Source organism: Ipomoea nil, unplaced genomic scaffold (assembly GCF_001879475.1).
Source record: "Ipomoea nil cultivar Tokyo-kokei standard unplaced genomic scaffold, Asagao_1.1 scaffold0114, whole genome shotgun sequence".
Lineage (NCBI taxonomy): Eukaryota > Viridiplantae > Streptophyta > Magnoliopsida > Solanales > Convolvulaceae > Ipomoea > Ipomoea nil.
Window position 1 is genome coordinate 1,788,841 of NW_017616542.1, and position 25,852 is coordinate 1,814,692.

At 39.2% G+C, this 25,852-nt stretch overlaps 1 protein-coding gene across 1 annotated transcript; it reads right to left on the minus strand.

Moving 5' to 3' along the window:
* Positions 1–363: 363 nt before the first annotated feature.
* On the minus strand, positions 364–1,356 carry LOC109148651. Its single transcript, XM_019296410.1, has one exon. The coding sequence runs from the start codon at positions 1,354–1,356 to the stop codon at positions 364–366; it is 993 nt and encodes a 330-aa protein (XP_019151955.1).
* Positions 1,357–25,852: the final 24,496 nt, after the last annotated feature.

Consider the following 25,852-nt stretch of genomic DNA (forward strand, 5'->3'; position numbering starts at 1 on the left):
ATAAGTGAAGCTCTACCGGAGCCCACAATAGGAATGTCATCATTCGCTATGGTTGAAAGGTTGCCTTTGTGTTCCTTGAACGTTTGAAAAAATCTTCGGTCTGTCAGAATAGTGTGCGTAGTCGCACAATCAACCAAGCATAGGGCTGATTCGTCTCCCATATCTCTAAAGAAAAAGAATGGGTATCAAGATAATGTCTAAGAATGATCCATTGTATTTATTCAAATAGAACAGAAGTGTTCAAAGATAAAGGATCCGTTATTCATATAGGACAAAAGAGTTCAAATATAAACATGCACGCAGGCATGAAGTAAAATGGATGTTCATAAGGGAAAGAGAGAGAGAGAAAAAAAAAAAGGAGTATCACTCCTGATCTCCATAATCAGCTAGTTCATCGCCTAGCAGGTCATCATTCCCTAAGATGAGGGCATTTGCTTCAGGCAAAGATGATTGCCCAGAATCTTTCTTCTTTTGTCCTCCTTCCTGCTGTAGCATCTTTTGGTAAGCCTCGACCAGATGCTTAGGAGTCCTGCATGTCCTAGACCAATGTCCTTTGCAACCACATTTATAACATGGCTGCGACTGACCGGAGTTCTGTTGTGACTTGTTTGGTCTATTTCTTTGAGTTTGCTTGTTCTGAGGACGGTAGTCACTACCGCTAGCTCCCCCTCTGCCACCTCGCTTTAGGCCCCTGCCACGACCTCTCCCCCTACCCCGGCCTCGACCCCGCCGATTGTTGCTCTGCTGGGCAACAGTGTGTGCTTCAGGCATAGGAGCAGCGCCAGTTGGACGCGCATTGTGATTTTGCATCAATAACTGGCTATGCTTTTCCGCCACTAGTAAATCCGTAATGAGCTCTGGATGCGTATCATATTTTGTATTCTTGTACTGCTTCTGGAGCACAAGGTCATTTGGATGGAACGTGGATAGAGTTTTTTCAATCAGATCCTCGTCCGTAATTGTTTGCTTACAGAGCTTCAATTGTGACACAATTTTGTGTAGGGCGGAGTTGTATTCAGTCACAGACTTAAAGTCTTGAAATCGGAGGTTAAGCCAATCATGTTGGGCCTGGGGGTGGACCAATGACGTCTGTTGGTCAAAGCGTGCCTTAAGAGATTTCCAGAGGACATAGGGGTCTTTTTCTGTTAAGTATTCATTCTTGAGGTCGTGGTTAAGATGGTGGCGGAGGAAAATGAGCGCTTTCGCCTTCTGGGCTGCAGTGCTCGTAGATGTCTCTTCAATGGTGTCCAGCGGTTCTGTAGATTGGAGATATATCTCAACATCAAGTGCCCAAGTGAGGAAATTGTTTCCATCGAGGGCGAGTTCAGCGAATTCTCGTTTTGCGAGAGCAGCCATTTCTACAGAAAATATTTGAATGAGGACCATAAAAAATGGAATGTGTGGCCTAGTTTATTTCAATAAACAAAAGGCCCAAAGAAAATATTATATATCATGCCCCAAAAAAATGGTCCAAATAAATTAGGGGCTTGAATGAGAAGAAAAAAAACGCATCTGCGTTTATTTACATTGAAAAGGGAGGGGAAACCACCGCCGATTAATTAGGCAATAAAATAAAAGCCTTATTTTTCGATTAAACCGAAGGGGAAGGGTAAGCGACGAAGGGAAAACGACAAAGCTTCCGCCAAGCGCCACCGTCGATCGCCATTACCGCCGGAGCGTCGAAGAACTACCGTCGGCCACCATACGAGGAGCGTCGGCCATCAAGAAACAACGCCCACTGCCGTTGATCGTTACCGCGGCCATCGTCTCCACAACATATCACCGGTCGCCGCTACCACGGAGGAAACAGCTTCGCGATCCACCGCCGGTCAGACCACACCACCGCCGATCTCCGAGAGGATCGCCGCCGCCGCGAACAAACGTCACCGCAACCAGGTATTAAGTCCGAAAAGAAAACCATATATTATCGTTTTTGGTTGATGAAAATTTCGATTTTGTTTGTAGTTCGAGAAAACAATTAAGGTTCTGAATATATTCTCTTATTCAGCAAATCCATTCTCATATTATGGATTTTGTTTGTACTCCAATCCAAGGTTTTCCCAAAAAAAATTTTTAATACGAAACATATACATATACGCAATATGTAAAAGAAATACCGAAAAAAAATATATTTTTGAGAAAATCGTAAAGCATATGAGATAATATAAATACCATTTTTTGTGTGTGTATTTCGAAAAGCAGATCAAGTCAATGTAGCAGGTATCTAGACAACTATGATTAATACGGGAAAGAAAAATGTATATCATGCATTCATACCATACGAATTGTCTAAAAAGCATATAATTCAAGAAATATATCCACTGATCATAAAAATGATAGTATATGCAGTTGCATGTAGCATTTCAGGATAATGATAAAAGTTTCTAGCATGCTTTAAACGAGTATAACGTGCATTAGAATAACATAAAATTACCGTTCACCAAGTTTGAGCGTGCCGATAACGTGTTGTATTGCAAGTTTGTTATTAACCTTTGCAGACCTTAGCTCGCAGGAACAGTGAAACAAAGAGCAGTATGAAGAAGATAAAGAAAAGTGAGAAGAACAATTTTATTGCCTTGCTATATGTCAAACTTCTGTACATGAATACAATAATATATAGAGTACAAATGTAACCTTCTCATTAAGTACAAAAACTGTTTCAGCTGTTACAAATTATCATAATAATGTCCATTAAGATTTTGATTTATAACAATAATAATATTATTATGATGCTGTATCCCACAAAATTTGTAAAGCCATATTCTAGTTCTAGTGTGAATTATTAAGGAGTTAATTGTAACTTTGATACATTTATCATTCAAAGTTTTAGTACATCTAAAAATAGTTACAAATTAATTTATGATGTTCTATCTAAAATCATAAATTTGTGTAGTATCTCATGATCCAACAATGTTGAGTTTTAATTAATTCAAAATTGAGCCATTAGCGAACTTATTTTCGACTAAGCTCTCCCGCATGCATTTGTCAAATTATTGAATTATTCCATGGATCAAGGTGGACTCGGGTCCAAAGATATACAATTTACATACTAAATGTTCACAATTTATCTTTTAAAAATTCAAAATTTGTGATGACATTGTATTGTATTCACAAATTTTCAAAATTTAGAAACACAATTTATTTTCTAGGATGTTCGAAATTCCCAATACTAAAAATACACAATTTAAGGTCAGGTCCACCTTGCAAGGTGGACTATGGTCCATGGTATAACAACTGCATACATTTTGTAACACCCCCCAAAAACAACAAGGCCCAATTGAAGCCCTAACACAAGCAGATTAACAACAACACTAGCACAGCGGAAGATAAACGGAAACTGGATAAAAGAAATCCAAAAAAAGAGGTGTTATGCCACGTATACCACACTAGGTAACGCTAAGGCAACAATCTACAAGTGTATAAAACTATCCCAATACATCAATCTAAAACAGTCTAAAAACATTGGCGCACAGGCCACAAAAACACAAAGGATCTAAGCTACCAGGCTCTAGACATCGCTCTCGTCAAAACACCACCTGAAAGATACAAAGATAAACATTGGGCCGACGCCCGGTCAGCGAATAATGCTGGTAACCCACCAATACCGTTAAGTATCATAAATAGGTAGATATAAGATATAAAAACCATTTTCGAAACGGAATACATATATATAAGTCAAAAGGCAAGATCACCAGTCAACACAAGACTCATCACTCTCAAGACCACACGTGAACACATCCCAAACCACAAAGGTTAACCACACACAAGGATAAAGACTCACCCAACGGCAACACATGCCAAAACAACACAAGCCTTCGTGACTACACATGTCACGAGAGAAGATCACACAACGCCGGCTTTACAAGCCCTCGCAACATCACCCATCACGAGTTGCTATGCCTTCCTTATGCCCTGTTCCAACCTTATGGCTACCCCCAACCTTGTACCTTCTTTCCAACCATTACCTCCAAGATCCCCTGTACAGCCAAGTCCAACCTTATTCCGCCGGGACCGTCGTCCCCCACCTATAACCACCAACGAACCACCACCAATCACGACAACACATACCCGGATAACACATGTTATCCCCCAATCACGTGGACCCATCACTCAGGCCACAACTCCATAATCATGCCACGGCCACCACGAGGACCGCTGCAATACCTTGGTGACTAGCGTCCCATACCACTAATCGTGCAATCCAGGTAGAGCCACACACGTACCACAACTCAACAGGAATCAATCAAAGGATTGCAACGAAGGTATGAAACACACTCAATCAAGGAACGGGTCACAACCCAACAACAACAAAGATGAATAACACAAGTTATCATCAACCAAACGGAAGGTACGAACAACACATACGCTAGCATTAAGACAACAAACTAGCATGCTCATCAACAAGGAAACTCAAGATAGTTCCGAGGAACACACAAGACACTTCTTGGTTCAACGAAACACAATGTTGAACACTTAGCACGATCCAAGACACCAAAGTCCTACATGGATACCTACCATATAGTTCTAGACCTACGGAACATCAAGAAGACACTCAAATAGTTCCACACAAGAACATCGGGAAGCCAAAAGATCAAATACCAAGACAACCGAATCACGGGGAACAAATCCCGAACGAACACCATCGTGTTCCCCGCGGGTGGACCCACGGGTAGGCCCCTACCCGTGGTTCTACCCGCGGGTACAACACCCACATTCCCATGTACCTGCGGGTGGGTGGCGGGTAGGGCTCTCCCCGCCGTTCCACCCGCGAGTACATGCTCCTGTGTAAATAATCCCTTCGGGGATTTTCTTCTCCAAACACAAATTCAAGTCCAAAACACACCAAATCTCACCAAACACAACAAAATGACTTGAACCATTGAAAATGCCAAGCAATGGCACAAGGGAACCCTAAACACAAGCTCTAGATATGCAATATCACAAGATAAATGCATAAAACCCTCACATTTCATAGCAAGAACAAGTAGAATCCAAGAAATCACATATAGGTAAGCAAAATAGGTTTTGTAGAGCATGAGTTACCTCTTGAAGACCAAAAGACTTCACTTTACACCACAACAAGCTCTCCACTAGGCTCACTTCTTAAACCCACTTCAAGATCAAACCAAAAGATCATAAAGATCCTACTTTTAAGAAAAGACAACTAAGATGGAACCAAAAAGACTAAACATGCTTAGATCTTACCCTCCTAGATGCCCAAATAGGTGAAAGGTTGAATCTTGGAAGCAAAGCTTGAAATCTTGATAAGGGTCTCAACTTGGCTTGGAGAATAAGCTACACTTCTTTTCTAGAGAGAAGGTAAAGATATTTTTCTAGGAATTGTAAGGAATGAAATGAAGAAGTCTTCTAGGTTAGGATACAATACTAACTCTTGGTGAAAAGACATGGCTACCCTTACTAACCCTTAGAAAGTGTAAGGAACAAGGGAACTCCTCTCTAAGCACAAGGTACAACACAACTTAAAGATTGACTAGTCAAATTCTAGTCCTTGAGTATTAAAAATCAGGATTTTAGGAATCAATTCCTCAAAAGAATTAGAATTAATTACTCAATTAATTCATGGATTGGAGTGTGGATTTTTGGGGTGTCACATCCTCTCCCCCTTCAAAGAAGTTTCGTCCCCGAAACTTGGGTACAACGAATTGAAAGCAAATGGTAACAAGGAAACGAAATTGTGACAAGAAATTTCAAGAACAACTCTTTTGGTCAAAACTCCAAAAGTACTCACAAGGGTTCCAAAGCAAAGAAGAAGACATTACGAATTCAAGGATTGGTCATGAGTTAAAAGAACGGATAGATTGAGCATCAAGAACTCTAACCTCAACACAACAACCAACTTCTAGACAACAACTAAGAACTCAACAACTAACCCCAAACACCAACTAACACACTAGCTAAACAACAAGGCAACAAGCAAAACAAGCAAGCACACAAAGCACACAACAACCTAGGAAAACGAGGTACCTTCCACAAACAACTCAGGGTACCGCTCCCGCATCGATGACTCCAGCTCCCAAGTAGCTTCCTCAACCCCATGGTGTGACCACCAAACCTTCACCATCTTAACAGATTTCCTACGAGTATCCCGAGTCTTGAAGTCCAAAATTCTGAGCGACCTTTCTTCGTAAGACAAATCTTCATCTAACGGTATCACTTCTGGTGGTAAAACATGAGCCGGATCGTGAACATATCTCTTAAGCTGCGATACGTGAAACACATTATGCACTCTATCCAACTCCAAAGGCAGCGCCAAACGGTAAGCCAAACTCCCAATCCTCTCCAGGATTTCATACGGGCCTATAAACCTAGGGCTCAACTTCCCTTTCTTCCCAAACTGCATTACTCCCCGGGTGGGAGATACCTTCAACCAAACCTTATCCCCAACTGAAAACTCCACCTGTCTTCTAACCAAATCAACATAAGACTTTTGACGATTCTGAGCCGCTTTCATCCTTTCTTGGATCTGTTTAACTTTCTCGGATGTGTCCAACAAGTATTGTGGCCCCAACACTATCGGATTAACAAGATCCTCCCAACAAAGCGGGCTGCGACACTTCTGTCCATAGAGAGCTTCATAAGGTGCCATGCGAATGCTCGAATGATAGCTATTGTTGTAAGAGAACTCTATCAAATCCAGATGGTCCTCCCAAGATCCTTGAAAATCTAGCATACAAGCTCTCAACATATCTTCGATAGTCTGAATAGTCCTTTCTGTTTGTCCATCGGTAGCTGGGTGGAAAGCAGTACTGAGACTTAGCTTGGTTCCAAGGGCTGCTTGCAAGGATTTCCAAAACTGAGACAAGAACCTTGAATCTCTATCGGAGACAATATCCCTCGGAACTCCATGATACTTTACCACTTGGTTGACGTAGGCTTGAGCCAACTGTGTCATAGTCCAGGTCTCCTTCATTGCAATGAGGCGGGCAGTCTTGGTCAAACGATCAACTATCACCCAGATTTTGTCCTTACCCGAACGGGTCGTCGGTAGACCTCCCACGAAATCCATAGATATAGAATCCCACTTCCCGTGTGGAACTTCTAATGGTTGTACCAACCCCTTTACATTACAACGTTCCGCTTTTACTTTCTGACAGTTAAGGCATTTCCCAACAAACTCTGCAACTTCCTTCTTCATATTAGGCCACCAGAAGAAGCCCTTCACGTCCTTGTATAACTTGTCTCCTCCGGGGTGAACCGAATAGGGTGTGTTATGACCCTCCTCCAAAATCTGCCGCTTCCACTGATCACATGACGCGGGTATGCATACACGGCTTTTGTACCTCAACACCCCATCCGTAGATAACTCAAACGGTCCCCCTTTTCCTGTAGCTAGGTCATCCCTTACCTTGGTCAGAAACGCATCCTTTTGCTGCTCATCCTTAATTTCTCCCAGAAATGTAGGTACAATCCTTAAGTTATAGCAACAAACTTCTGCCTCCACATCTCCCTGTTCCACCACTTCCAATCTCATCCGTTGAAGTTCCTTACAAAGCTCATCCGCCACCACCCAAATAGGGCTAGCGGTATGCTTCGATTTCCGACTTAAAGCGTCCGCCACTACATTAGCTTTCCCTTCATGATACTGAATATCTAGCTCATAGTCCTTGATGAGTTCTAACCACCTTCGTTGCCGCATATTGAGATCCTTTTGGGTGAAGATATATTTGAGACTCTTGTGATCCGTTAATATCTTGCAACGCACCCCATATAGATAATACCTCCAAATTTTCAAAGCAAACACCACAGCGGCTAATTCCAAATCGTGGGTAGGGTAATTCTCTTCGTGAACTTTAAGCTGACGCGGGGCGTAAGCAATCACTCTCCCATTTTGCATCAACACACAACCTAGTCCTTTCTTGGACACATCACTGTATACTTCAAACCCTTCTGTTCCTGATGGCAATATTAAGACTGGTGCAGACGTGAGCCTCTCCTTCAAATCTCGAAATGCTAACTCACAAGCTTTATCCCAAACGAAAGGCACTTCTTTCCTCAGTAACTTGGTCAAAGGTTGAGCCACCTTAGCGAAATCCAAAACAAACCTTCGATAATAACCTGCTAAACCAAGAAAACTTCTTACTTCCGACACCGATGAGGGTGCAGTCCATTCCTTCACTGCCCGTATCTTGTCCGGATCCACAGAAATCCCTCTACTATCAATCACGTGGCCTAGAAACGTCACACTGTCTTTCCAGAATTCGCACTTAGAGAACTTGGCATACAACTGTTTCTCCCTCAAGATCTGAAGTACCGTCCGAAGATGTCCAACATGCTCTCTCTTATCTTTCGAATAAACCAAGATATCGTCGATAAATACAATCACAAAATCGTCGAGGTGGGGTTTGAACACTCTGTTCATCAGATCCATAAAAACTGCAGGGGCATTAGTCATCCCAAACGGCATAACTGTAAACTTGTAGTGACCGTACCGAGTCCGAAACGCAGTCTTAGGAATATCCTTGTCTGCTACCTTTATCTGATGGTATCCTGACCTCAAGTCAACTTTGGAAAACACTCCCGCGCCACGGAGTTGATCAAACAAGTCATCTATTCTTGGAAGAGGGTATTTGTTCTTGATGGTAACTTGATTCAGTTCCCGGTAGTCGATACATAACCTCATACTCCCGTCCTTCTTCTTTACGAACAACACCGGAGCTCCCCAAGGCGATGTACTTGGCCGGATATAACCCTTGTCAAGGAGTTCTTGCAATTGAGCCTTCAACTCTTGCATTTCAGGCGGAGCCAAACGATACGGGGCTTTAGAGATGGGTGCAGTGCCCGGCATAAGATCCACTGAAAATTCCACTTCCCTAGCAGGCGGCATACCCGGTATTTCTTCGGGAAAAACATCAAGAAACTCACGGACTACGGGAATAGATTGAGCTACCTCTCCTTTTGCCTTCAAGTTCTCGACCGAACACAAGTACAACTCATTGCCTTTATCCATATACCTCTTCATCTTCGTCATGGATACCAGCTTAATTCCGGGTTCCTCCATCTTTCCACGGTATGACACTCTTTTCCCGCTGGGTCCTCGTAGTACTACCTTCTGATCCTTGCACAGAATTTGGGCTCTAAACCGCCCCAACTAGTCCATACCTAGGACCACATCCATCCCATCCAAGTCGTACTGGATTAGATCGCTAGGAAACTCTTCACCTTTGATACAAATCTTGATGCCCTCAAAAAGACGGTCACACATCCTAACTTCTCCCGACGCTACCTTCACGTTAAACCTCACTCCCGTGCCTCCAGACAAGCCCAACTTCTTCACGAGGCCGGGTGATATAAACGAGTTAGACGCCCCTGAATCAAACAAGACTGTTGTTGGCACAGATTGCACAAGGAAGGTTCCCACTACTACGTCACTGTCACTTGTTCGAACTTCATCTAAGGTGAGCACCCTCTCTTGAGATGACCCTACCGCCGGATGATGAACCTCTATCCTCCCACACTCTCTTACATCACGGTGTGCTGGAAAAGTCGCTGCACTAGAACTTACTCTTGTGGACGTACCACTCCGGATCCACTGCTCAATTACCCCAGAGGCACTGCTAGGTTCGGCTAATCGAGATTTCTTAACCACTACACCCACATCTTCAAACACTGAGGTTCGCTGGCGAGGAGGCATCACAGACTTCTGCTACAACAACGAGGTTACCAAAGGAGCAAACAAGCAAGACAGAAAGCAACACACATCTTACCGCACAACCTAGAGTCCTAAGCCTAACACTTATCTTCTTAAGGTCGCTTAGAGGTCTCAAAACACACTTAACCACTTAGAAAGTCTAGACTTAACTCTTCCTAGGCTCAAAACCTAGGCTCTGATACCAACTGTAACACCCCCCAAAAACAACAAGGCCCAATTGAAGCCCTAACACAAGCAGATTAACAACAACACTAGCACAGCGGAAGATAAACGGAAACTGGATAAAAGAAATCCAAAAAAGGGGTGTTATGCCACGTATACCACACTAGGTAACGCTAAGGCAACAATCTTCAAGTGTATAAAACTATCCCAATACATCAATCTAAAACAGTCTAAAAACATTGGCGCACAGGCCACAAAAACACAAAGGATCTAAGCTACCAGGCTCTAGACATCGCTCTCGTCTAAACACCACCTGAAAGATACAAATATAAACATTGGGACGACGCCTGGTCAGCGAATAATCCTGGTAACCCACCAATACCGTTAAGTATCATAAACAGGTAGATATAAGATATAAAAACCATTTTCGAAACGGAATACATATATATAAGAAAAAAGCCAAGATCACCAGTCAACACAAGACTCATCACTCTCAAGACCACACGGGAACACATCCCAAACCACAAAGGTTAACCACACACAAGGATAAAGACTCACCCAACGACAACACATGCCAAAACAACACAAGCCTCCGTGACTACACACGTCACGAGAGAAGATCACACAACGCCGGCTTTACAAGCCCTCGCAACATCACCCATCATGAGTTGCTATGCCTTCCTTATGCCCTGTTCCAACCTTATGGCTACCCCCAACCTTGTACCTTCTTTCCAACCATTACCTCCAGGATCCCCTGTACAGCCAAGTCCAACCTTATTCCGCCGGGATCGTCGTCCCCCACCTATAACCACCAACGAACCACCACCAATCACGACAACACATGCCCGGATAACACATGTTATCCCCCAATTACGTGGACCCATCACTCAGGCCACAACTCCATAATCACGCCACGGCCACCACGAGGACCACTACAATACCTTGGTGACTAGCGTCCCATACCACTAATCGTGCAATCCAGGTAGAGCCACACACGCACCACAACTCAACAGGAATCAATCAAAGGATTGCAACGAAGGTATGACACACTCAATCAAGGAACGGGTCACAGCCCAACAACAACAAAGATGAATAACACAAGTTATCATCAACCAAGCAGAAGGTACGAACAACACACACGCTAGCATTAAGACAACAAACTAGCATTCTCATTAACGGGGAACTCAAGATAGTTCCGAGGAACACACAAGACACTTCTTGGTTCAACGAAACACAATGTTGAACACTTAGCACGATCCAAGACACCAAATTCCTACATGGATACCTACCATATAGTTCTAGACCTACGAAACATCAAGAAGACACTCAAATAGTTCCACACAAGAACATCGGGAAGCCAAAAGATCAAACACCAAGACAACCGAATCACTGGGAACAAATCCCGAACGAACACCATCGTGTTCCCCGCGGGTGGACCCACGGTTCTGCCCGCGGGTACACCACCCACATTCCCATGTACCTGCGGGTGGGTGGCGGGTAGGGCTCTCCCCGCCGTTCCGCCCGCGAGTACATGCTCCTGTATAAATAATCCCTTCGGGGATTTTCTTCTCCAAACACAAATTCAAGTCCAAAACACACCAAATCTCACCAAACATAACAAAATGACTTGAACCACGGAAAATGCCAAGCAATGGCACAAGGAAACCCTAAACACAAGCTCTAGATATGCAATATCACAAGATAAATGCATAAAACCCTTACATTTCATAGCAAGAACAAGTAGAATCCAAGAAATCACATATAGGTAAGCAAAATAGGTTTTGTAGAGCATGGGTTACCTCTTGAAGACCAAAAGACTTCACTTTACACCACAACAAGCTCTTCACTAGGTTCACTTCTCAAACCCACTTCAAGATCAAACCAAAAGATCATAAAGATCCTACTTTTAAGAAAAGACAACTAAGATGGAACCAAAAAGACTAAACAAGCTTAGATCTTACCCTTCTAGATGCCCAAATAGGTGAAATGTTGAATCTTGGAAGCAAAGCTTGAAATCTTGACAAGGGTCTCAACTTGGCTTGGAGAATAAGCTACACTTCTTTTCTAGAGAGAAGGTAGAGATATTTTTCTAGGAATTGTAAGGAATGAAATGAAGAAGTCTTCTAGATTAGGATACAATACTAACTCTTGGCGAAAAGACAAGGTTACCCTTACTAACCCTTAGAAAGTGTAAGGAACAGGGGAACTCTTCTGTAAGCACAAGGTACAACACAACTTAAAGATTGACTAGTCAAATTCTAGTCCTTGAGTATTAAAAATCAGGATTTTAGGAATCAATTCCTCAAAAGAATTAGAATTAATTACTCAATTAATTCATGGATTGGAGTGTGGATTTTTCGGGTGTCACACATTTGTTGTTATATTCATTGAAGTCAGACTTAAAATCTATACTATATATAAAAACAAAATCCTAAACTTTAACTTTCCTCCCAATTGCTAAAAAATCCAGCTTTTTAATAAAATATATTGCTTTTTTACTTTCCTATTCGTACTATAATTCTAGGTTAAAATTCATATTCTAATATTATAAAATAGTATAATACAATTCCTAATAGAATATATTGTTTCTTACTTTCCCATCCGTACTATAATTCTACATTAAAATTCATATTCGTAGTACAATACAATTCCTAATTGAAAAATTATAAATATACTCCGTATAAGATAATAATAGTATCAGCCTTCGTTGCTCACTTGCTCGTCCTCCACCTCTCCAGTCCGGTTCCCGGGTTTCGACATTCAGGTAATAAAGCTTCTGCGTTTAGTCAGCTTATGTGGCTACTGAATTTTGTTCTTTTATGTTAGTGTTTAGGGTTTCTAAAAAAATCATGTTTTTAATCTGTCTTGATTGATCTGGAAATTGGATTCTTATTATTTGTTAACATTTTTTGTAACCTTTTTGGATTATTTTGAAGATATGATGTCTAAAAATATCTCATTAGTATCAATTATTCTGATATACTAGGCAAAATTTATTTGGTGACAGCAAATTTTCAATTTAGATTTGGAAGTGGATTGATTTGGTGACAACACATGAACACAATGAAGTAAACCAGTCTTGGTTGTCCAAACAAAATCCTCCATTTTAACTTCCAGCTCAAAACAGTCATATACTATTTTTATCGAATTTGTTTAATCGTTCATTCTGATCAACACTTTTTCTTCCGTTACATTGAATGACAACTCACATAGCTCTTCTCTTTTGACTTACAAAAAGTTCTGCGTCAAACCCAGACACCGGTAAAATATTGTCAGATAGAATTGGTTATTGTATGATGTGAAAATTCATCCAAAATAAGTTGTTGACCTAATAATTTTGAAGACAAAGTAAGCAAGCTGGTTGACCAATGCTTTTTGGAAGGGAGGCTTTCATACAAGTTTTGAAGTTCTTTGATGGCAATGAAGAACAATCTCCGGCATATTTTTTGGGGGGTTGATCACCATTCAAATTTGATTAGCTATAATATATATTTTTCACTACTTCTGTAACTCTTATTATTTTAGACCCACATTCATAAGTTTCATAGGAACTGTTGCACTTTAACTCCTAAAGGGGGTTGGTTGGGAGAGAAGGAACATCATACACATTATTTTTTTTTTCATTTTTCTAATTAAATTTTGAAAAATATTTTAAAATAGTGTAATATAATTCCTAATAAAATATATTGTTTCCTACTCTCATATTCATACAACAATTCTACATTAAAATTCCTATTCATAATACAATATAACAATTCTTTACACTGTAATTTATGATTATTAAAAAATTCTTTGTAGTTTTTCTATCGCCGTTTTCGCGAGCCAAAGTTGAGAATTAGGGTTTTTACGACGTTGAACACTACGATCGACGGCCTTGTTTCCTTTTTGGGGGGTCGTACAAACAACATGGCTACCAGTTCCTCTCAGGAGGATGTTGCAGATATGTGCGCAAACCTAACCCGTGCGGATGTTGATGATGAAGATGTGTCCGTGCAGGTGCCGTATGTCCGAACTGATACTATTGCTGTGGAAGATGTTTATTACGCTGTGGGCAGGCTTGTCACGGAAAAACCGATTCGGCTTGGGTTTTTTCATAACACTATGGCAGCCATGTGGAGGCCGGTTATGGGGGTGAATATGAGGGAGTTGGGGGATCATAAGTATCTATTCCGTTTCTACCATGAAAAGGACATTGCCAGGATTATTAGTGAGGGGCCATGGACCTATGAGCAGTGTTTGTTGATATTGAAGAGGGTCCCGCCAGGTCAAGACTCGGAGGCTATACCGCTCACATATGCGGACTTTTGGGTCCAAATTCATGCATTGCCAACGGGGTTTCATTCGGAGGTTGTTGTTTATGCGATAGGGTCCTTTTTGGGGACTTTCATACATACAGACGAGAAGAACTTTGATGGGACTATGAGGAGTTTCTATCGTGTCCGGGTGGGATTGATGTTAAAAAGCCGATAAAGAAGCAGATGAAGCAAAGAATGGGTGATGGGCTGTGGGTGTTTATTGATTTCAAGTACGAGCGACTGCCTAGGTTTTGTTTTCTGTGTGGGGTGATTGGCCATGCAGATAAGCACTGCCATAAGTTTCTGACGGCTGATCACGCTGCGGAGAAACCTTATGGAGTCTGGCTAAGAGCTGGCGGCCGTAGAGGGGTTCCGGGGAATGGGCAGCGGTGGATTCCACCTGAGGCTGATGTTGAACGCCAAAAGTGGAAGTCGGCGGTCGTTGGGGCCGCGCAGGCTGTTCATGAAGATCAGGTAACTGGGGTTGCGGGAGGGTTGCCTTGTGTGGCCGTGGCTGAGCAGAAAAGGAGGCGGACTGTGGACAGTGATTTTGAGGCGATGGAGTGTAAGGAATTGGTCTCAAAAAACTTGCAGGTCCGCAAGTCCCGCCGAGGATTATGAATATCATAACGTGGAATTGCCGGGAGCTTGGCAACCTGACGGTAGTTCGTGTGCTCGCGGATCTTGTCCACGATAAGAAGCCGAATATTGTATTTTTAATTGAGACCTTTTTATCGAAGCAGAGAATGGAGACGGTTAGAGCGAGATTGGGGTTTGGTAGTATGCTCGCCGTGAATGCGCAGGGGCAGAGTGGAGGCTTAACTCTATTGTGGGATGATGCTCTGGAGGTGGAGATGACGGGGTTTTCAACGAATCACATAGATGCAATGGTTATTTTGGATGTTGGTAGCCCTAAGTGTAGGCTCACTGGTTTTTATGGCTATTCCGGGAGATACCGCCGGTATGAGTCTTGGAATTTTTTGCGCACCTTGGCTAGTATTAGCAACCTACCGTGGGTCGTCGTTGGTGATTTCAATGACCTTCTCAATCAGAATGAGAAACGGGGCCAGGTTCCACATCCTCGATGGCTGTTGAATGGGTTCCGTGATGCAGTGGCTGATTGTGGCCTGTTGGATTTTGAATTTTCGGGTTATCAGTATACATGGCATCATCATCGGGGATCGCCAGATATGGTGGAGGAGAAGCTCAATCGGATTCTTGTATCCGCGTCGTGGATGGAATTGTTTGAGGGGGCTGCTGCCTGTTCAATCAGCTGTCCCTATAGTGATCATCTCCCCCTCATGTTATGTCCAATTGTGGTTAACCATCAACGCAGGCGGAGGAGGTTTTGTTTTGATAATATGCGGCTACGGGAGGAGGTGTTCACGGAGGTGGTCGAGCAGAGTTGGAGTAAGTCTGTAGGCTTGGATGTGTTCCAGCGAATCGAGATGTGTAGTCAGGATGTTGGGCGGTGGGGGCGCGACTATAATAAGGGGTTTCATAGGCGGATAGATCAGTGTAAGAGGATCTCGAGATGTTACGGCCACGCAGGGATCTGGCAGGGGTTACTGCTTATGATAAAGCCGAGAGGGAGCTGTTGGCATTGCTTGAACAACAGCATCAATATTGGCGTCAACGGGCCAAGGAACACTGGTGGAGGGGGGTGATTTAAATACGAGGTTTTTTCATAACTCTGTAAAAACTAAGAGGCGCGGAATAGAATAACAATGCTGTTGAATGATGATGGTACGTGGATTGAGGGATCCGATGAGGTGGGGGGTTTATGGTTGAGTATTATCAAAACCTTTTACTGCTCAGTCGGGGGATGATGCGAAGGTAGTGGCTTGCGTGAAATCCCTTGTTTCGCAGACTGATAATTTGATGCTGGAACGTGAAGTTAGTATGGAAGAGGTTAGACAGGCCGTCTTAGCTATGCATCATGATAAGTCCCCAGGGCCGGATGGCTTTGGGCCTCGCTTCTATTAGCATTTCTGGCCTTTAGTAGGAGGCGAGGTGACTTTGTTTTGCCGCGGTTTGTTGAGTCTGCAAAGCTGCCAACGAAGGCCAATGATACTTTGAAAGTATTAATCCCGAAAAAACCGGTGCCGGAGTCTATGAAGGACTTGCGGCCAATTGCATTGTGCAATGTCCTGTATAAAATAGCTGCAAAGGTATGCACTAATAAATTAAAGCCTTTATTAGAAAAACTCATTTGTAAGGCGCAGAGTGCGTTTGTACCTGGCCGGTTGATTACGGATAACATCATGTTAGCATATGAGGTGCACCATTACTTGAGGAGGAAGACGCAGGGAAGGAATGGGGTGGCTGCTCTAAAAGTTGATATGAGTAAGGCCTACGACCGTGTAGAGTGGCGGTTTCTCAGGTCAGTAATGCTAAAGATGAGTTTCAGCGAAAAATGGGTAAACATCTTATTGGAGACTGTGAGCTGTGTTAAGTATAATATCCTGCATGACCAGTGTTGGTTGGGTCCAATTGTGCCGGGGCGGGGGTTACGGCAGGGAGACCCGCTCTCCCCATATTTGTTTCTGATGGTTGCAGAAGGGCTGAGTGCGCTGATTGAGAATCGGATGAGTAGAGGGCTGTTGCATGGGGTTTGTGTTGCGCGGGGTGCTCCACCGCTTTCGCATCTCCTGTTTGCTGACGACTGCTTTCTATTCATGCGTGCAAATGCGGTTGAGAGTTTTCAAATGAGGGAGGTAATGAATGTGTATGCCCAAGCATCTGGCCAATTAATTAATTATGATAAATATGTGTTGTGTTTTAGTGCCAATGTGGATGAGACAAGCAAGACTAATGTGGTTAATATTCTATGGGTGGCGCAGGGTGACACGGGCAGAAGATATCTGGGGCTACCCTCGTTGGTGGGGCGCAACAAGAAGGCAATACTGGGCTTTCTGCAGGAAAGAATATTACAGCGGGTAAGAAGTTGGAACTCACGATTTCTATCCCGTGCCGGGCGTGAGGTGTTGCTGAAGAATGTGTTGCAGGCTATGCCATGCTACTCTATGATGGTGTTTGCTTTGCCAATCACTATGTGTAGGGAGATAGAGGTGATACTTAATCAATATTGGTGGTCCGGCAAGGTTAGTGACAGGAATGGGGTGTGGTGGAAATCTTGGCAGGCATTAAGTGTTCCTAAGGCGAAGGGCGGTTAAGGGAGATGAACTTGGCTCTTTTGGGAAAGCAAGCTTGGCGTCTACTCACTCGTTCAGACTCGCTGGTTGCACGGGTTTATAAGAGTAGGTATTACCCGCACTCTTCTTTGTTTGATGCGCAGCTAGGGCATAACCCATCATTTATATGGCGTGGGATTCATGATGCTAAGAATGTGGTGCGTGAATGGACGAGACGGAGCATTGGAAATGGACGAACTACCTAGATTGGGACTGATCCGTGGCTGGTCTCGGCAGTGCATCCGTATGTTCAGACAGGTTTGGACCCGTCTATTATGGAGGCTCCCGTGAGTAGTTTAATGCATGTGGAGGGGCATGGTTGGGATGTAAGTTGTGTTAGAGATGTTTTTAATGACCGGGATGCTGCTTGTATACTCAATATTCCGGTGAGTGTGCATTTGCCAAGTGATGCGTGGGTGTGGAACAGGGAGCCTAAGGGCAACTACACAGTAAAGTCTTGTTATCGAAAGTTGGTGGGGGAGTGTGTGGCAGATAGGCCGGGGCAGCTCATTTGGGGTTTGCAAGTGCCCCCGAAGGTTCGTGTATTCGCATGGCAGCTTGCTTCTTCTATATTTCCAACAAGGGATGCATTGCTAGCTAAGTGTGTCGCAAAGTAGGAATAAAGGCGTCAATACTGGCCAGCGTTTGGAAGGGTATGGTTTATGATGGACAGTATGTGAGGCATAAAACTTTGTCATACTGGGAGAGTTGGTGGGCAGTCAATGAGAGTGGTGAGCATGAAGCCGGGCAGAACATGAGTACGGAGGCTTGGAGGTTACCGCCGGTAGGGAGGCTGAAGCTGAATACGGATGCGTCGGTAGATGCTTTGAGAAATTCAATGGGGCTCGGATGGGTGTTGCAGGATGATGCGGGTAACTTCATGGCAGCATGTAGTATTTTTATTGCTGGTCTTCACACGGTGGCGGAGGCGGAGGCGGAGGCACTTTGTGTGCGGGAGGCGCTAACTTGGCTCAGAGGTACAGGGATGGGTGAGGTGGAGGTGGAGACTGATTTGTAACTTTGTTACCATGCTATACATGCTAGTTCTTGTTTTTCTGCTTTTGGCTTTTTAGTAGATGATATTTGACAAGTTGCCTCATCAATCAGTGGGGTTAACTTTAGTTTTGTAAAACGATCTGCGAATCGTGAGGCCCATGCATTAGCTCGGGAAGCCGTTTCAACGTCAGATTGTGGGGAGTGGTTTGATACGCCACCTCCGTTTCTGGTACCATTACTTGCTGCTGATTTAATGAATTGAGTTTCTTCTTCCCAAAAAAAAAAAATACAATATAACAATATTAAACATGGCTGCAAAAATAGCGCCTAGGCGCCGATTAATCGACGCCTAGGCGCTAGGCGGCTGCCGGCCGCCGCGAGGAAGGCCGGAATCAGCCTCCTCCACGGTCGGCCAGCAAGGCGGTTTGGTCCACTAATTTTTCCAAAAAATGCTTCTTTTGCTCTTAATTTTAGTTTTTTTTTTAATGTATTTAGATGGTTTCAACAATCTTTTGAACACTTTTACAACCACTTACGTAAATAGTTTGTAAGAAATAACTATAGAGACCTTATAAGTATTTTATTACTAAATTTTGAAAATTTTTAATTTTTAATTAAAAAAAAAAATCGGCGCCTAGGCGCCCCCTTGGCGCCTAACATTTTTTGCAACATTGATATTAAAATTATAAATATACTTTGTATCTAGTAACTATATTAGATTGAAAATGTTACGGAGTATAAAATATTTTAAAAACACTTTATATGTCAATCTTTATAAATTAGAAGGCATGATAACATTTTTTTGCAAATAAAATAATAAAATTATTCTGTCACTAATACAATTCAACAATATTATTCTTATTCCTTTTCATACTACAGTCTATTTATTCTTCCAAAAGGTTGAACCCCAACCCAAAGGGCCCCCCACACCCCGGCCCGACAGAGCATTTGGGAGGACTACAGTCTATTTATACTATTATTAAAAACAAAAGCCTCCTTCCTTGCATTCCCGTCCAAATAATAGAAATGGAAAAAAATTACTAATTAATAATACTAATCTATACTATTAATAAAAACAAAGTCCTCCATTTTAACTTCTCACGCAAAATAGACCTATACTATTAAAGTTTACGTAATATTGTAAAATAGTGTAATACACTTCATAATAGAATATATTATTTCTTTCATTTTAACTTCCCTCATAAAAAACTCCTATACTATTAGGTTTGCGTAATATTGTAAATTGTAAAATATATATGGTAATACAATTTCTATTCGTACTACAATTGTCGATTAAAATATAGTAATACAATTCCTAATACAATATTTTTTTTTTTTTTACTTTTCTATTCCTAATACAATTCTAGATTATTTAAACCAATAGTACTAATATAACAGGGTTATAATTAAGGAATTAATAGCGTATATAAATACATGCCACAAAATCCTCCATTTTAACTTCTCGCCTAAAAGACTCCTATACTATTAGGTTTGCGTAATACTGTGAAATATGGTAATACAATTTATATTCGTACTACAATTGTATATTAAAATATGGTAATACAATTCCTAATACCATATATATTTTTTACTTTCCTATCCCTAATAATTCTAGATTATTCAAACCAATAGCACTAATATAACAGTGTTATAATTAAGGAATTAATAGCGTGTATAAATACATGCCACAAAATCCTCTATTTTAACTTTCCGTAAAAAAGACTCCTACATTATTAGGTTCCTACATTTTAACTTCCTGTCTAAAAGACTCCTATGCTATTAGGTTTGCGTAATATTGTAAAATATGATATGATAATACAATTCATATTCGTACTGCAATTGTATATTAAAATATGGTAATACAATTCATATTCGTACTGCAATTGTATATTAAAATATGGTAATACAATTCCTAATACAATATATATTTTTTACTTTCATAATCCTAACACAATTCTAGATAATGATAATTGATTGAGAATAAATAATGGCACAAAAATTAAGCCAATTGAAAAATGAAATTAATGTTAATACTTGATTACAAATTAAAAATGATTCCAATTTGACTCAAATGAGAAAAAGAAATGCTTAGACCACCCAAACAACACTATAGATAAATTGAAAAAAGGAATCTGTTATTAATAATTGACTGAAAATATTAAAATATAATATATTAGTAATAATTAACTAATTGATATGTAGTAACTAACCAAAATATAATTGAGTGAGATTAAAAATGACACAAAAATTAGGCCAATTAAAAAAAAAAGAAATGAATATTAATAATTGACTGAAAATTAAAAATGATTTCCGATTAACTATTTCGAATAAGAAACCAATTAACTATAGTATATGTATTATATGGGATACATATGGATCCGAGCTCATTGATTATCCAGAGAAAATAGTTATGCAATGTGCATGCTATTTTGAGAACGCTTTGCACGGAGAAGATTGTTACTACGTTATTGCTTGACTATGTTAATTATATGTCAATTGAAAAAGGAAATGCATATTAATAATTGACTAAAAATTAAAAATGATCCCGATTAACTATTTCGAAAAGAAGCGACTTAACAATAGTATAGGTAAATTGAAAAAGGAATTTGCTATTAATAATTGACTGGAAATATTAAAAAAAATCGGTTATTAATCATTAATTAATTGATATGTGTTAACAAAATAATTGACTGAAATTAAAAAAAAAATAACTTGAAAATTAGGCTAATTGAAAAGGGAAATTAATATTACTATTTGACTCAAAATTCCAAATGTTTCCCGATTAACTATTTCGAAAAAGAAACGTATTAACTATAGTATAGATATTATATGGGATACATATGGATCCGAGCTCATTGATTTTCCAGATAAAATAGTCATGCAATGTGCAAAGTATTTTTTGAAAATACTTTGCACAGAGAATATTGTTACTACGTTATTGAATGACTATATTAATTATATGGCAACTGAAAAAAGGAAATGAATATTAATAATTGACTGAAAATTAAAAATGATCACCAAACTATTTCAAAAAGAAAACGGATTAACTATAGTATAGGGTAAATTGGAAAAGGTATCTGTTATTAATAATTGGCTGGAAATATAATCCGCAATTATATTAATAATTATAGTATAAACTAATTGATATGTATTAATTAAAAATAATTTTTTTTTGAAAATAAATAAAAATATATGACTGAGAATAAAAATGGAACAAAAATTAGGCCAATTGGAAACGAAAATAAATATTAATAATTGACTCAAAATTAAAAATGATCCCAGGATATAACTCACTGAATATAAAACGATCTATTATATTTCTCAACTTTCTCTTTATTATTTAGTAGTGTAGTCAAATTTTACTACCTGTGATCTATCTCCCAAGACAATGAAAAGTTATATAAGGCTCCGGTTATTTGTCCAGGGAATATTAACGCACAACCGTCAACCACCAAACACTGATTTCATGACTCTAAGGTAAATATTGCATTTTTACAATTTTTAAACAGCATTGTATTTTGGTGATATTAGATTAATATCAATTCATATTAATATTTATTATGTTGTATGTTGTATCACTTGTATGTTAAACAGTCATACTTCAATATACATCACTGAATGGATTTGTTTTCCACATGATATAATAAAAAAAAATTATTACTCACAGAATATAAAATTTATATTATTTATTTATTAATATTTGGTTAATACTATAGTTTAGACTCATACTATAATTTACACTCATACTCATACTATATTGGTTGAATATTTTATTTTAGAACACTGAATTTATGCTTTATGTTATATTTTAGTCATACTTTAATATACAACACAAAATATACTTACAGAATAGATTTGGTATCCATAGAATATATTCACAAAATGAATTTGTTACTTAAAATTTTTTATTTTATATATTTATTAATATTTATTTATGGGTGATTCCCTTAGAGAATTTGCATTCATTTACATATCTCAAAAGAATTTGTCAAAAAATTCAACAATCTCTTAAAGGAAGGAAAAACACATCCCACTTGCGAGATATGACAAGTTTGATGAATCGCACATAGAAGGTCGAGCGATCCTCTCGCCGACTTTAGATGTTGTTGATCAAATTAATCAGTACATGTGCGACATGAACACTGTATAAGGTCGAACATATTTAAATTGCGACTCTTTGTGTAAGGCATAATCAAACGGTGAAAATCTACCAGAAGTACACACTCATATATTCTTAAATAGTTTGAGATTATCTGAACTTCCTAATCATTCATTTTCATTAAAGGTTGGTGCACCTGTTATGTTATTGCGGAACATAGACCACTCTCTTGGTCTTTGCAATGGTACTTGTCTCATTGTCACCATATTGGCAGATCAAATTGTCAAAACAAGAATGGTTAATGGGACACATGAAGGAACCAAACTTCTTATCCCCTGAATATGTCTCACTCCTTCTAATACAAGATTGCCCTTCAAGTTCCAGCGTAAATAATTCCCGTTGATGCTTGCATATGCCATGCCAAAGCCAGTGCCAAACACTAACTCACGTTGGGTTATTGCTGAAAAAACCTGTCTTTAATCACAGTCAATTGTATATGGTTTTTTGCAGAGTCACCCATCATGGTGGCCTGAAGGTGTTAGCCGTAGACGAGGATGGACAAGATTCTGTTGCTACTACTAATATCGTATACAAAGAGGTTTTCAATAATGTGTAATTCCAACCATTGATATTATGTTTTCTTTTTATGCACAGATGACACAATTGGTATATATATCTATACAGAAAATATATCTTCCATACAAATAAATTAGGATAGCAAAAGATTTCTATAACTGAGTTGCTAGATAACGAGCAAATTTGCCCAATTAATACAAATCCACATATATATAAAATCTCTAAAGTTTCAGCACCGGATGCATACATCTACACAGAGGCTATTAATTGGACAATTATTTGCTCGAATTCAAAAAATGATTACAACAGAAAATACAATCGATCCAACCCATTATTCAATTGCACTATACAATATTCGATATTATAATTTATATAATTGTATATGAATCTAAATATTCTTAAAATATTATAACAAATTCATTCCGTGCATCGCACGGGTGAAAATACTAGTTTTATTTAAAAAAGAAATGAAACTCAGTCCATTACAATTACATATCATTAGAGAGTTGTGGATGGATTAAGATATTTTTAAGGTTAATATAAAAAATAGTTCATTGATTATGGCATAATTTTTATATTGAGAAAATTTTAATTTTAGTTCACTAACTATTAGAATTGTGTTAATTGCAACACTTGATTTTAAAAAATGTTAGTTTAGTACTTTGATTATGCAATTTCTATCAATTTTGGTTACACTGGCTAAATTGCCGGCCAAATCTCATCGGAAAAATGTAATAAGTCAAATAATAAGGATATTTTAGTCATTTTACTAATCTTTTCTTTCATCTTCGATTAGCTTCTCTCCATTTCCAGCAACGAAGGTCCCCCTGGACGTCCTAAAAAACAAATTGAGAATAATTTCATTTCGCATCTAACAAGTAATAGCTCATAGTTATCTTATCCAAAATTCTTGTTATCTTCCGTGGTAAAAATTAGTAAGCTGCTCCATCGGCTACTGAAATAACTGCAAATCTGCAATCAGGCACGGACAAGAGACGAACAAATTGTTGGAAAAGAGAAATAATGTAATAGAGAAAATAAGACTATTTTAAAATCTGGAGTTAATTAAAGATTATTAGGACTTGACTTTGGAAATTACTGGTAATAAAAGTGCCAATAATGATCGACAGACCATAAGAGAAATAGCTCACGACAGGTAACAAGATGTCGTCGTCGTTGGTTACGGAGGTCAGGGATTTCGACGAACGAACACCGCTTCTTGGGAGACCTTCGATTATAGAGCTCGGTGCGGACGTCCATGGAGACCTTCGATTGCGGTGTGCAATTCGCGAAGAAGAGAGAGTATTCGTCAGGGAATGTGATCGGATATGAACAGTTGAAGGAGGAGGCCGCTCATGAAGGTTGTTTGTCGCCGGAAATGGAGAGAAGCTCATCGGAAAAGAAAGAAAAGATAAGTAAAATGACTAAAATACTCTCATTATTTGACCTATTAAATTTTTCCGGTGAGATTTGGCGGGAAATTTGGCCGGCTTGATGATAGAAATTGCATAGTCAAGGTATTAAATTAACATTTTTGAAAGTCAAAGTGTTGCAATTAACACAACTCTAATAGTCAGTGAATCGGACCAAAATTGAAATTTTCTCTTTTTATATTAGTTCTTAACTATCAATTCATTCAAAATAACCTCTTGACTATGTAAATTTTTTTAAATTTAGTACTCTAATGTACTAAATTGAGGACTAACATAAGTAAATTTTGAATAGTTCAATGACCATTTTGAATGAATTAATAGTTGATGACCAAATTGAGAATTATGGCATAGTTGATGAATCATTTTGAGTATTATCTATATCTTTTACCTGCACAAGAAATTAAAAATGATAAGTATTACATAATTAGACTCTAAGATTTTGAAATAATAATATAATTAAGAAAAAATATTACTTTCTATTATTCAATTATAGTAACTTTTCTATTTTTACCATTAATTCAATCACTTTTAATTTTTTTTTTTATATTTTTAAAAACTCAATCTATAATGTTTGAAATATTTCACTTTCTTTTGTGAGCGTGGGTGTATAATCATTTCTAGTGCCATCAGTTATAATAATATTATTATGATGTTGTATCCCACAAAATTTGTCATATTCTAGTGTATGATAATATTTATGGATTAGTAAGCTAAGTGCTAAGCTTTTTTTTTTTTTTTTTTTTTTTTTTTTTTTTTTTTGAAAGCAGCTAAGTGCTAAGCTAGTTGTAGATTAGATACATTATTTATCATTTAAATCTTTAATAAATCTTAAAAGGTTAATTTTTTGGGTAACGTGGAAAGCCCGTAAATATTATAAGAAGATTTGCACGGAGTAAACTCTATTAATGTGTAATAGTTTGTAAATTATAATTAATAAATAAATTAAATTAAGAAGACATTGTGTAATAAGCTTGACCGAGATTAAATTGTTACGTTTTTTTTTTAAACAAAAAATCTAGTCATAAACCATTATTAGATTAAAAGGCTTTGGCTAGTTCAATGCTATACCTTTATCATGGTAGTATCTCATGATCTTCTAGCTAGCAATTAGTTTTAACTAATTTGAAATCCAGTCATTATTGAACGTAGTAACAACATTGAGTTTTAACTACTTCAAAATTGAATCATTTATTATGAGTTAATTACTGAAGTGGTCCCTTGACTATAGCAAAATTATTAATTTGGTCCTTGATTCTTTTTTTGACCAATTAAGTCCCTCAACTTAAAAAATCTTAACCAATTTAATTGGTCCTCTGTTTCTTTGGCCGTTAGTCAACCGTTAACTTGGGACAAAATTGGTAATTTTGCTATAGTCAAGGGACCATTTTGGTAATTAACTTTAGGGGTGGGCAATTCGGTTCAGTTTT

Coding starts and splice junctions, on each gene's coding strand:
- LOC109148651 (XM_019296410.1), bottom strand. CDS start 1,356: ATGGCTGCTCTCGCAAAACGAGAATTCGCTGAACTCGCCCTCGATGGA.